Raw genomic sequence first — 12,921 nt, 5'->3', positions numbered from 1 at the left:
GTGAGCGGATCACCTGAGGTCAGAAGTTCGAGACCAGGTTGGCTAACATGGTGAAACCCCGTCTCTACTAAAAATGCACAAATAAAGTAGTGGGGTGTGGTGGCAGGCATCTGTAATCCCAGCTACTCAGGAGGCTGAGGCATGAGAATCGCTTGAACCCAAGAGGTGGAGGTTGCAGTGAGCCAAGATTGCACCACTGCACTCCAGCCTGGGCGGTAGAGCGAGATTCATTCTCAAAAAAAAAAAAAAAAGATATTTTAAGTGATGTTTTAATAAGCTGCATCTCTGTTTTCAGTTCATTTGTGTGTATAATTCACTATTGGCCATACAGTAGACCTTGGTATTTTTAGATTTTATGTTTGTTTTAAATGTTTTGACTGATTCTTAAGGGCAGTCAAGTTAATAGTTTATAATTTTGCTGAGATGTAAATTTGAATCACATGTGATGTGGGGTTGGTTTTTTTCCAGTCACATCATTAGGTACACTGACTTCTGTGAAGTTTTTACGTTACTGCATTTTCTGGGCAGTTGAGCAGTCATTTTTATCTTTTTAAAATCTTTTAAAATTTATTTATTTTTATTATTTTTTGAGACAGAGTCTTACTGTGTCGCCCAGGCTGGAGTGCAGTGGCATAATCTCGGCTCACTGCAACCTTCGCCTCTCGGGTTCAAGTCATTCTTGTGCCTCAGCCTCCAGAGTAGCTGGGATTACAGGCGTGTGCCACCACACCTGGCTAACTTTTGTATTTTTTGTACAGAGGAGGTTTCACCATGTTGGCCAGGATGGTCTCGAACCCCTGAGCTCAAGCGATCTACTTGCTTCGGCGTCTGGGAAAGTGTTGTAGAATTATAGGTGTGAGTTACTGCGCCCAGCCTGAGCAGTCATTTTTTATTGGGGCACACATCAGAGTCACTTGTGAAGCCTTTTGAAGTACAGATCCATGTCTGAACCCTAGTTTGGCCCTTCAAATCAGAATCTGCAGGGATGGGTTTCAGCTCTCTACATTTTTTAAGCTTTTCCAGGTGATTCAGTTGTGCTTTCCTGCTTAAGAACAGCTATAGAAATTTTTTTAAGTTGAGGATTTGCAGAAATTTCAATATATATCATATGTAAATATCAAGATTGAGCTGATACCTGCTGTAAGGAATTTATATGGAGGCTCAGCCTTCTGAAAAGTGGGGGAACACTGAAAAATATTAATGTAGAATTGGCCGGTCATGGTGGCTCACTCCTATAATCCTAGTACTTTGCGAGGCTGAGGTGGGTGGATTTCCTGAGCTCAGGAGTTGGAGACCAGCCTGGGCAACACATTGAAACCCCGTCTCTACTAAAATACAAAAAATTAGCCGGGTGTGGTGGTGTGTGCCCTGTAGTCTCAGCTACTTTGGAGGCTGAGACAGGAGAATTGCTAGAACCTGGGAGGCAGAGGTTGTAGTGAGCCGAGATCGTACCACTGCACTCCAGCCGGGGTGGCAGAGTGAGACTCTGTCTTTTAAAAAAGTTAATGTAGAATAATGGATTTTGTCTAGAAAACATGGGTTATAACCTATTAGAACTATGACTTTGGAGAAGTCACTTACCCGCTGTGAACTTCAGCTAGTATCCTTATCTCACAGGGTGGTTAGACATTTTCAACTAGGTAAAGTACATAAAAAGCCTGGCCTGGGCACGGTGGCTCATGCCTGTAATCCCAGAACTTTGGGAGGTCGAGGCGGGCAGATCACGAGGTCAGGAGTTTGAGACCAGCCTGCCCAATATGGTGAAACCCCGTCCCTACTAAAAATACAAAAATTAACCAGGCGTGGTGGTGTGCACCTGTAGTCCTCAGCTACTCGGGAGTTTGAGGCAGAAGAATCGCTTGAACCCGGGAGGTGGAGGTTTCAGTGAGCGGAGGTGGTGCCACTGCACTCCAGCCTAGGCAACAGAGTGAGACTGTGTCTCCCAAAACAAAAAACAAAAGACGCCTCTAGGCTGGGCGTGGTGGCTCACACCTGTAATTCCAACACTTTGGGAGGCTGAGGCAGGCAGATCACCTGAGGTCAGGAGTTTGACACCCGCCTGGCCAACATGGTAAAACCGTCCGTACTACAAATACACAAAAGTTTGTTGGGCATGGTGGCAGGTGCCTGTAATCCCAGCTACTTGGTAGGCTGAGGCAGGAGAATTGCTTGAACCTGAGAGGCACAGGTTACAGTGAGCCAAAATTGTGCTGTTGCACTCCAACCTGGGCAAAAAGCATGAAACTCCATCTCCCAAAAAAAAAAAAATGCCTGTAGCTGACATTTAGTAGATGCTTATTAAAAGTAATATTCACGGCCAGGCGCAGTGGCTCACGCCTGTAATCCTAGCACTTTGGGAGGCCGAGGCGGGAGGATCACAAGGTCAGGAGATCAAGACCATCCTGGCTAACACAGTGAAACCCCGTCTCTACTAAAAATACAAAAAAATTAGCCGGGCGTGGTGGCAGGTGCCTGTAGTCCCAGCTACTCGGGGAGGCTGAGGCAGGAGAATGGCATGGAGGTGGAGCTTGCAGTGAGCTGAGATTGTGCCACTGCACTCCAGCCTGGGCAACAAAGCGAGATTCTGTCTCAAAAAAAAAAAAAAAAAAAAAAAAAAAAGTAATATTCCCACACTCACTTATAAAGAAGATTGGATTTGGGTCTGATAAATTATAGGTACTTGAGAAATAAATTAATTCTGTTTAATATTTTCAAATGTATAACTAGTTTTTCCTTTGATCCTCTTCCACCATTCTTAATCTTGCAGCTCCTGGATCTCCCAGGTATCATTGAAGGTGCCAAGGATGGGAAAGGTAGAGGTCGTCAAGTCATTGCAGGTGAGTGGCACTTGCCACCATCCTGGGATATCATTCCCTTCTCTGGTACTATTCCTTTAGTCAGGGACTACTAGGCTTGAGGTTATACTACAGTGAAGGGCATAGTTTCACCTGACTTCTCATTAAAGGTGAAACTTGAAGGGACCTCAGCTGCAACGTTAGCAGTGTTCTGAATCTGCTGTCCAACATTGTAGCTCCTAGGCATGTATGGGTATAGAGCTTTTGAAATGTGCCTAGTACAATTAAGGAGCTAGTGGAGTCTGTATTGGACAATGCAGCTTTAGACGTTTTATATGGCCGTCATATTGAGATTTTCTGTTCTTTTCTTGTGTGGGATCTTCTATTTCCTAGAGGCAATGTCTACTTTTTTGGATGTTTTGCTGAAAGACATTCTTTAATAACTTCCCCAGGGAAGATGAATGATACAGGTAAATTTTTCTGTCTTCTCATTTTTTTTTTTTGTTTTTTGTGGGGGGACAGTGGCTCACTCTGTCATCCAGGCTGGAGTACAGTGGGACAATCTTGGCTCACTGCAACCTCTGCCTCCCGGGTTCAAGGAATCCTCCCACCTCAGCCTCCCAGGTAGCAGGGATTACAGGGGTGTGCCACTATGCCTGGTTAATTTTTTTTTCTTTTTTTTTCTTTTTTTTTTTTTGTAGAGATGGAAGTTTCACCATGTTGCCCAGGCTGGTCTCAAACTCCTGAGCTCAAGTGATCTGCCTGCCTTGGTTTCCCAGAGTGCTGTCCTTTCATGTTTGAAGGTTATTTTTATTTTACCCTTGTACTGGGGTCATTAGTTTTGCTATTTATAGATTTATAAATTAGAAGTCATTTTCCCTCAGAAATTTGAAGAACACTATCTTATAGCATCTACTATTGCTGTTGAGTCCAATAGTTAGAACTTTTTTTTTGTTTTTTGATAAATGACCAACTTTTTTCCCCTCACTGGAAGATCTTAAAAGCTACTTCAGGCTGGGCGCGGTGGCTCATGCCTGTAATCCCAGCACTTTGGGAAGCTGAGGCGGGCAAGTCACGAGGTCAGGAGATCGAGACCATCCTGGCTGACACAGTGAAACTCTCTCTCTACTAAAAATACAAAAAAATTAGCCAGTGTGGTAGCAGGCACCTGTGGTCCCAGCTACTAGGGAGGCTGAGGCAGGAGAATGGTGTGAACCTGGGAGGTGGAGCTTGCAGTGAGTCGAGATCGTGCCACAGAGCGAGACTCTGTATCAAAAAAAGGCTACTTCAGCAAATTAATTCTTGGTTTGGGCTTTGTTTGTTTGTTTTGTTTTGTTTTGAGGCGGAGTCTCACTGTCACCCAGGCTAGAGTGCAGTGGCGCCATCTTGGCACGCTGCAAGCTCAGCCTCCCAGGTTCATGCCATTCTCCTGCCTCAGCCTCCCAAGTAGCTGGGACTACAGGCGCCTACCACCAAGCCCAGCTATTTTTTGTATTTTTAGTAGAGATGGGGTTTCACCATGTTAGCCAGGATGGTCTCGATCTCCTGATGCTGTGATCTGCCTGCCTCGGCCTCCCAAAGTGCTGGGATTACAGGCGTGACCCACCGCACGTGGCCCTCTCTTTCTTTTCTTTAATTTATCTTGCTGGATATTTGGTGGAGCCTTTTTTTTTTTTTGTCGGAACAGGGTCTCACTCTCACTCCCATCACCTAGCCTGGAGTGCAGTGGTGGGATCTCGGCTCACTGGAGTCCCTGGACTCAGGTGATCCACCTCAGCCTCCTGAGTAGCAGGGACTACAGGTGCGTGCCACCATACCTGGCTAATTTTTTTTTTTTTTTTTTTTTTTTTTTTTTGAGACGGAGTCTGGCTCTGTCGCCCAGGCTGGAGTGCAGTGGCGCGATCTCGGCTCACCGCAAGCTCCGCCTCCCGGGTTCACGCCATTCTCCTGCCTCAGCCTCCCGAGTAGCTGGGACTACAGGCGCCCACAACCGCGCCCGGCTAATTTTTTGTATTTTTAGTAGAGACGGGGTTTCACCGTGGTCTCGATCTCCGGACCTTGTGATCCGCCCGCCTCGGCCTCCCAAAGTGCTGGGATTACAGGCGTGAGCCACCGCGCCCGGCCTAATTTTTTTGTATTTTTAGTAGAGAGAGAGTTTTGTCATGTTGCCTGGGCTGCCTTTTTTTTTTTTTTTTTCTTAATTTCCATCTCCCTTTCCTGGTGTGGTAGACTCTTTCAGCATCACTACTCATATCTTTCATTTTATTGGAAATTTTTCTGTGTTCTTTGATAATTTCCTCTGAGTTCCTTATTTATGGAAGGACTGCTAATAGAATGCTGGACTTCTGGGTTTATAATTTTCTTAACTTTCTTGTTTTATAAAGACAGAGTCTCACTCTGTCACCCAGGCTTGAGTGCAGCGGCCTGATCGTATGTAGCTCACCATAACTGTGAACTCCTAGGCTCAAGCAATCTTCCCATGTCAGCTTTCTGAGTAGCTAGGACTACAGACATGCAATACCGTGCTGGGCTGAATTTTAAAACTTTTTTTGTAGGGGTCTTGCTTTCTTGCCCAGGCTGGTCTTGAGCCCCTGGGCTCAAGTGATTCTTCTGCCTTGGCCTAAAGTGTTGGAATTACAGGTGTGACCCACTGCACTTGGCCCTTGTAATTTTTTAAAATTATCTTTTGTCTCTTAATTTTTTCTTTAAGTGATTTTCTCAGCATTATCTTCTAATCCTGCTATTGAGTGTATTGCTGCTGTAGTATTGTTTTTAATTTCTAAGACTTTGTTTCTGTCTTCTGATTTTTCCTTTTTTTTTTTTTTTAGCATCTTGTTCTTGTTTCGTGGATGCATTATTTTCTCTTAGACTCTTGTGTATTCTGTTTGCTTTTTTTTTTTTTTTTTTTGGAGATGGAGTCCCACTGTGTTGCCCAGGCTGGAGTGCAATGGCACGATCTTGGCTCACTGCAACCTCTGCCTCCTGAGTTCAAGTGATTCTCCTGCCTCTGCCTCCTGAATAGCTGGAATTATAGGCACCTGCCACCACACCTGGCTAATTTTTGTATTTTTAGTAGAGATGGGGTTTCACCACGTTGGCCAGGCTGGTCTTAAACTGCTAACCTCAGGTGATCCACCCACCTTGGCCTCCCAAAGTGCTGGGATTACAGGCATGAGCCACCGGGCCCTCCCGACTCCTGTCTATTCTTAACAAGGACACATATGACTTCCCCATTGTCGAACCTGATGCCCAGTTTATTGTCCACATCTTTCTAAAGAGAGTAACACAGTTGATCACTCCCTCCTTGAAGTATTTGCTTTACCTGATCTCTGACACCAGTGCTTCTTCCTGGTCTCCTTTGCTTGATCTGCCCCTTCATCAAGCCCTCTAAATGTGGATTGCCGCAATGCCTAATCTTGGAGTTTCTTTTCTTCTCTGTCTCTGCTCTGTCTATGCCGAATGAGGGTTATTTCATCTAGTTCTTTGGTTTTAAATGTCTGGATCTATATTCTAATGATTATGAAATGTGTGGCAGTATTTTGCCTTCTGATGAACTGCAGATCAGCTGCCGACATATCTCCGCTTGGATGTCTAATTAGGTGTCTCAGACTTAACATGTATAAGATTACATTCTTGATCTTAGCTCAGGCGGGGGGATCACTTGAGCTCAAGAGTTTGAGACCAGCCTGGGCAACATAGTGATACCTAATCTCTATTAAAAAATGAAAGTAAATTTAAAAATTAAAAAACAAAAAGACATTATTGATCTCTCATCCTCAACTTGCTCTTCCCTTAGTCTTTTCTATCTCTGTAAAGGCAAATTTATCCTTCAGAACTTTTAGGTCAAATCTTTTTTTCCCTTTCATCCCCCACATCTACTACGTTATTATATCCAGTTGGTTTTACCTTTGAAATATATCTAGAGGCTAGCCACTCTTTTTTTCCCCCTTTTTCATCCTTAAGTGAAAAACATTGAGTTAGGTGACTGACTTCCTGGCTACTATGCTAAGGAGGAAATTCTATCAAAAGATGGAGTTAATCATACTTCTCAGTTCATGGCACATTTTCTTTTTTTTTTTCTTTTTTTTTTTTTTGAGACAGAGTCTCGCTCTGTTGCCCAGGCTGGAGTGCAGTGGCCGGATCTCAGCTCACTGCAAGCTCCGCCTCCTGGGTTCACACCATTCTGCTCAGCCTCCTGAGTAGCTGGGACTATAGTCACCTGCCACCACGTCTGGCTAATTTTTTGTATTTTTAGTAGGGACAGTATTTCACTGTGATAGACAGGATAGGATGGTCTCGATCTCCTGACCTCGTGATCTGCCCGTCTCGGCCTCCCAAAGTGCTGGGATTACAGGCTTGAGCCACCGTGCCCGGCCTTTCTTTTCTTCCTTTTCCTTTTTTTAAGAGACAGGGTCTTGCTCTCTTGACCAGGCTGGAGTACAGTGGCATGATCACAGCTCACTGCAGCCTCAATCTTCTGGGATCAGGCGATCCTTCCTCCTCAGCCTCTTGAGTAGCTAGGACTACAGGCAGCATGTACCATCATGCCTGGCTAATTTTTTACTTTTTGAGAGACAGTCTCACTATGTTGTTCAGGATGGTCTCGAAAACCCTGAGCTCGAGAGGGTCTCTCTCTCCTCAGCTTCCTGAGTAGCTGGGACTACTGGCATGCACCACCGTGCCAGGCTAATTAATTTTTACTTTTTTAGAGGTAGAATCTCGATATATTGCCCAGGCAGTGATTGTTGTCTTACTGTTTTTCAAGAATTTCTCTTAAATACTTTGTCTAATATGATATTTACTAGTTACATGTGACTAAAATTTAATTACAATTAAATAAAATTTAAAATTTAGTTCAATTATGTAAGCCACATTTTATGTGCTTATTAGCTACACGTGACTAGTAACTACTGTATTGGACAGTACAGATGCAGAATATTTTCATTATTGCAGAAACTGCTTTAGACATTACAAATATCTTCTCCCATTAATTTTGTCCAAGGTGGTATTTGTTGAATAAAAACCCTTAATTTTGTTAGAATCTACTCTTTATTTGTAGCTGGGATCACAGGTGTGTGCCACCACGCCCGGCTAATTTTTTTGTATTTTTAATAGAAACAGGGTTTCACCATGTTGGTCAGGCTTGTCTCGAACTCCTGACCTCAAGGGATCCGCCTGCCTCAGTCTCCCAAAGTGCTGGGATTACAGGTGTGAGCACCTGGCCTACTGTTTATTTTTTCTTATGGTTTGTGCTTTTAAAGTTTTATTTAAGAAGTCCCTATCTTTCCTTAGGTCTTAGATATAGTCTCCTGTTTTTTCTATACTTTTGGGTCCTTTATTTACCTGGAGACTACTATGATATTAGAAGGGTATCCAATTTTAATTTTCTCTGTATAATGGGCCACTTTCCCCAACACCTTCTATTTTTTTCCCCTTTGATTTGTAGTGACTCCAAACTCTTCACCTATATTGTCACTTCCTTCGTGATGCCTTGTCTCTAGCATTATAGCCCCATCACTGGCCTTCCTGCTGCTATCCTGCTGCTCTGTAGTATCTTCTCACTACAGCTAGAATGATTGTGTATAAGAAGTCAGATCAGTCTAGGCATGATGGTTCATAATTGTAATCCCAGCACTTTGGGAGGCTGAGGCAGGCAGATCACTTGAGGCCAGGAGTTCCACATTATCCTCGCCAACATGGTGAAACCCCATCTCTACTAAAAATACAAAAATTAGCTACTTGGGAGGCTGAAATGGGAGGATCACTTGAACCTGGGAGGCGGAAGTTGTAGTCAGGTGAGATGCCACTGCACTCCAGGCTGCGTGACAGAGTGAGACTGTCTCAAAGAAAGCAAACAAAAAGAAGTCAGATCATGTCATTTCTTGGCTATATCTTCTGATGTTTTCCCGTATTATTTGGGATGAGACCCAAAGTCTTTACCGTAAATGACCTGACCCCTGGCTGCCTCTCTGACCTCTTTTATTTATTTATTTTTTATTTTATTTTTTTTTTTTTTTGAGACGGAGTCTCGCTCTGTCGCCCAGGCTGGAGTGCAGTGGCGCGATCTTGGCTCACTGCAAGCTCCGCCTCCCGGGTTCACGCCATTCTCCTGCCTCAGCCTCCCGAGTAGCTGGGACTACAGGCGCCCACAACCGCGCCCGGCTAATTTTTTGTATTTTTAGTAGAGACGGGGTTTCACCGTGGTCTCGATCTCCTGACCTTGTGATCCGCCCACCTCGGCCTCCCAAAGTGCTGGGATTACAGGCGTGAGCCACCGCGCCCGGCTCTGACCTCTTTTCTGTCACTTCAGTCACTGGGCCTAAGATATCACTGGCCGTCCGTGCGCGGTGGCTCACAGTCTGTAATTCCAGCACTGTAATTCCACAGTCTGTAATTCTAGCACTTTGGGAGGCCGAGGCAGGCGGATCACGAGGTGAAGAGATCGAGACCATCCTGGCCAACATGGTGAAACCCCACCATTTTTATTAAAAATATAAAAATTAGCTGGGCATGGTAGCGCGTGCCTGTAGTCCCAGCTACTTGGGAGGCTGAGGCAGGAGAATTGCTTGACTCTGGACGGCAGAGGTTGCAGTGAGCCGAGATCGCACCATTGCACTCCAGCCTGGTGACAGCAAGACTCTGTCTCAAAAAAAAAAAAAAAATAGCTGGATGTGGTGGTGTGTTCCTGTAGTCCCAGGTGTTTGGGAGGCTGAGGTGGGAGGCTCTCTTGAGCCCAGGAGGTCAAGCTGCAGTGAGCCGTGATCATGGCACTGCACTGCAGCCTGGGCAACAAACAGAGACCCTGTCTCAAATAATAATAATAATAGTAATAATAAGGTCAGGCGTGGTGACTCAAACACCTGTAATCCCAGCACTTCGGGAGGCTGAGGCGGGTGGATCACCAGGTCAGGAGATCGAGACCATCCTGGCCAACATGATGAAACCCCGTCTCTCTACTAAAAATACAAAAATTAGCTGGGTGTGGTGGTGTACGCCTGTAATCCCAGCTACTCAGGAGGCTGAGGCAGGAGAATCGCTTAAACCTGGGAGGCGGAGGTTGCAGTGAGCCGAGAGATCGCACCACTGCACTCCAGCCTGGCAACAGAGCAAGGCTCCGTGTCAAAAAATAATAATAAAAATAAAATCATGGCCAGGCATGGTGGCTCACGCCTATAATTGCAGCACTCTGGGAGGCTGAGGCGGGTGGATCACTTGAGGTCAGGAGTTTGAGACCAGCCTGGCCAACATGGTGAAACCCTGTCTGTACTAAAAATACAAAATGTAGCCAGGCATAGTGATGCATGCCTGTAGTCCCAGCTACTTGGGAGGCTGAGGCAGGAAAATAGCCTGAACCCGGGAGGTGGAGGTTGCAGTGAGCCGAGATCATGCCATTGCATTCCAGCCTGCGTGACAGAGTGAGACTCCATCTAAAAAATAATAAATAAAATAAAATCAGGCTGGGCATGGTGGCACATGCGTGTAGTCCTAGCACTTTGGGAGGCTGAGGCGGGCAGATCACCTGAGGTTGAAAGTTTGAGACTAGCCTGACCAACCTGGAGAAACCCTGTCTCTACTAAAAATACAAAATTAGCTGGGAGTGGTGGCCCATGCCTATAATCCCAGCTACTTAGGAGGCTGGGTCAGGAGAATTGCTTGAACCCAGGAGGCGGACGTTGTAGTGAGCCGAGGTCTCACCATTGCACTCCAGACTGGGCAACAAGAGTGAAACTCTGTCTCAAAAAAAAAAAAAAAGTCTACCACTGAGGCTGGGCATGGTGGCTCACGCCTGTAATCCCAGCACTTTGGGAGGCCGAGGTGGGCAGATCGTGAGGTCAGGAGTTCAAGACCAGCCTGAACAACGTGGTAAAACGCCATCTCTACTCCATCTCCAAAGGAAAAAAAAAAAAAAAAGAATGAGGGTCAGGTGCAATGGCTTATATCTGTAATCCCGGCACTTTGGGAGACTGAGGCAGGAGGATTGTTTGAGGCCAGGAGTTCAAGACCAACCTGGGCAACATTGCAAGACCCTGTCTCTACAAAAATTAAAAAAGAAAAAATAGTCATGTGACACGGCACACATGTGTAGTCCGAGATATTCAAAGAGGCTGAGGCAGGAGGATCAGTTGAGCCCAGGAGGTAGAGGTTATAATGAGCTATGATCATGCGACTGCACTCCAGCCTGAGTGACAAAGCAAGAGCCTTTCTCTTCAAAAAAGAGAATTTAAAAAAATGAGGAACTAGAAAGTTGATGGAAGCAGAATTTTTTTTTTTTTTCCTGAGATGGAGCTGTTACCCAGGCTGGCTGGAGTGCAGTGGCATGATCTCGGCTCACTGCAACCTCTGCCTCCCCGGTTCAAGTGATTGTTGTGCCTCAGCCTCGTGAGTAGCTGGTATTACAGGTGTCCACTACCACGGCCAGCTAATGTTTTATTTATTTACTTATTTTTGGAGATGGATTCTTGCTCTGTTGCCCAGGCTGGAGTGCAGTGGCGCAATCTCAGCTCACTGCAACCTCTGTCTCCCGGGTTTAAGCGATTCTCCTGCCTCAGCCTCCCAAAGTGCTGGGATTACAGATGTAAGCCACTGTGCCTGGCCAGTTTTTGTATTTTTAGTAGAGTCGGTTTCACCATGTTGACCAGGCTGGTCTTGAATACCTGGCGTCAGGTGATCTTCTCGCTTCAGCCTCCCGAAGTGCTGGGATTATAGGCGTGAGCTCCCGTTCCCAGCTGGAAGCAGAATTTTTGACAAATGAATTTTAATATAGAAATAGGCCAGATACTGTGGCTCATGCCTGTAATCTTGGCACTTTGGGAGACCAAGGCAGGAGGATTGCTTGAGGTCAGGAGTTAAAGGCTACAGTGAGCTATGATCATGCCACTGCACTGCAGCCTAGGCAATAGAGTGATACTCTGTCTCAGTCAATATAAATATAAGTATGTATTAATAAAAATAAGATATTCAGGCACAAAATACTACATTTTTTTTTTTTTTTTGTACAGATTGAATCTTACTTTGTTGCGCAGGCTGGTCTCAAACTCCTGGCTCCAAGCAGTCCTTCTGCTGCAACCTCCCAAAGTGCTAGGATTATAGGCAGGAGCCACTGTGCTGTGCCAAAATAATATATTTTATATTATTTCATTTATATGAAATTCTAAAAAGTGCAAACTATGGTGGCAGAAAGCAGATCAGTGGTTGGCTGGGAATAGTGGGGAAGATTGAAAGGAGTTAGTTACAAAGGAATGCTGTAGGTGATGGAAATATTCCGTGTCTTGATTGCTTAGGTGGTTACACAGGTATATACATTTGCCATCGAACCGTGTGCTTTAACATGGATATAATTAAAAAAAAGTTGTACCTCATTAAATTTGGTTTAAAATATGCTAACCAAGGGTGGGCGCAGTGGCTCACGCCTGTAATCCTAGCCCTTTGGGAGGCTGAGGTGGGTGGATTGCCTGAGCTCAGGAGTTCAAGACCAGCCCAGGCAACATGGTGAGGAAATCCCATGTCTACTAAAATACAATTAGCTGGGCATGGTGGCACGTGCCTGTAGTCCTAGCTACTCGGGTGGCTGAGGCAGGAGAATCGCTTGAACCCGAGAGGAAGAGGTTGCAGTAAGCCAAGATTGTGCCACTGCACTCCAGCCTGGGCGACAGAAAATGTATCAACTCTTGGGCAAATATGTGCTGATTTCATGGCATACAAAGCAAATTGACTTCTGGTATAACTCTTTTGTAGCTATAAGAACTTCGTGTATGTATGTATGTATGTATTACAAAAAAATCCTTTGACACTTAAATGTAGGGGGAAAAACACCTCTACTTGAGTATTTGGGTTAGTTAAGGCTTTATTGAACTTTCGTGGGTATGTTTTTTTCTTACTCTTCAGTGGCCCGAACCTGTAACTTGATCTTGATTGTTCTGGATGTCCTGAAACCTTTGGGACATAAGAAGATAATTGAAAATGAGCTGGAAGGCTTTGGCATTCGCTTGAACAGCAAACCCCCCAACATTGGCTTTAAGAAGAAAGACAAGGGAGGCATTAATCTCACAGCCACTGTAAGTGGGGAAGACGACATGGGGCAGGCTGCTGCAGGAATAGGAGTGGGGAGTGGATTAGGGTGCATGGA

At 45.2% G+C, this 12,921-nt stretch overlaps 1 protein-coding gene across 1 annotated transcript in view; it reads left to right on the top strand.

Annotated features, from left to right (window-relative positions):
- DRG1 (developmentally regulated GTP binding protein 1) overlaps positions 1-12,921 on the top strand; it is a 38,496-nt gene that overhangs the window by 9,831 nt on the left and 15,744 nt on the right. The window contains exons 4-5 of the mRNA XM_050806756.1: positions 2,768-2,837; positions 12,681-12,850. Of these exons, the coding sequence (XP_050662713.1) occupies positions 2,768-2,837; positions 12,681-12,850 (240 nt within the window). The remainder of the gene's footprint in view (positions 1-2,767; positions 2,838-12,680; positions 12,851-12,921) is intronic.

Source organism: Macaca thibetana, chromosome 10 (genome assembly GCF_024542745.1).
Source record: "Macaca thibetana thibetana isolate TM-01 chromosome 10, ASM2454274v1, whole genome shotgun sequence".
Lineage (NCBI taxonomy): Eukaryota > Metazoa > Chordata > Mammalia > Primates > Cercopithecidae > Macaca > Macaca thibetana.
This window is presented reverse-complemented; position numbering and strand designations above follow the sequence as displayed.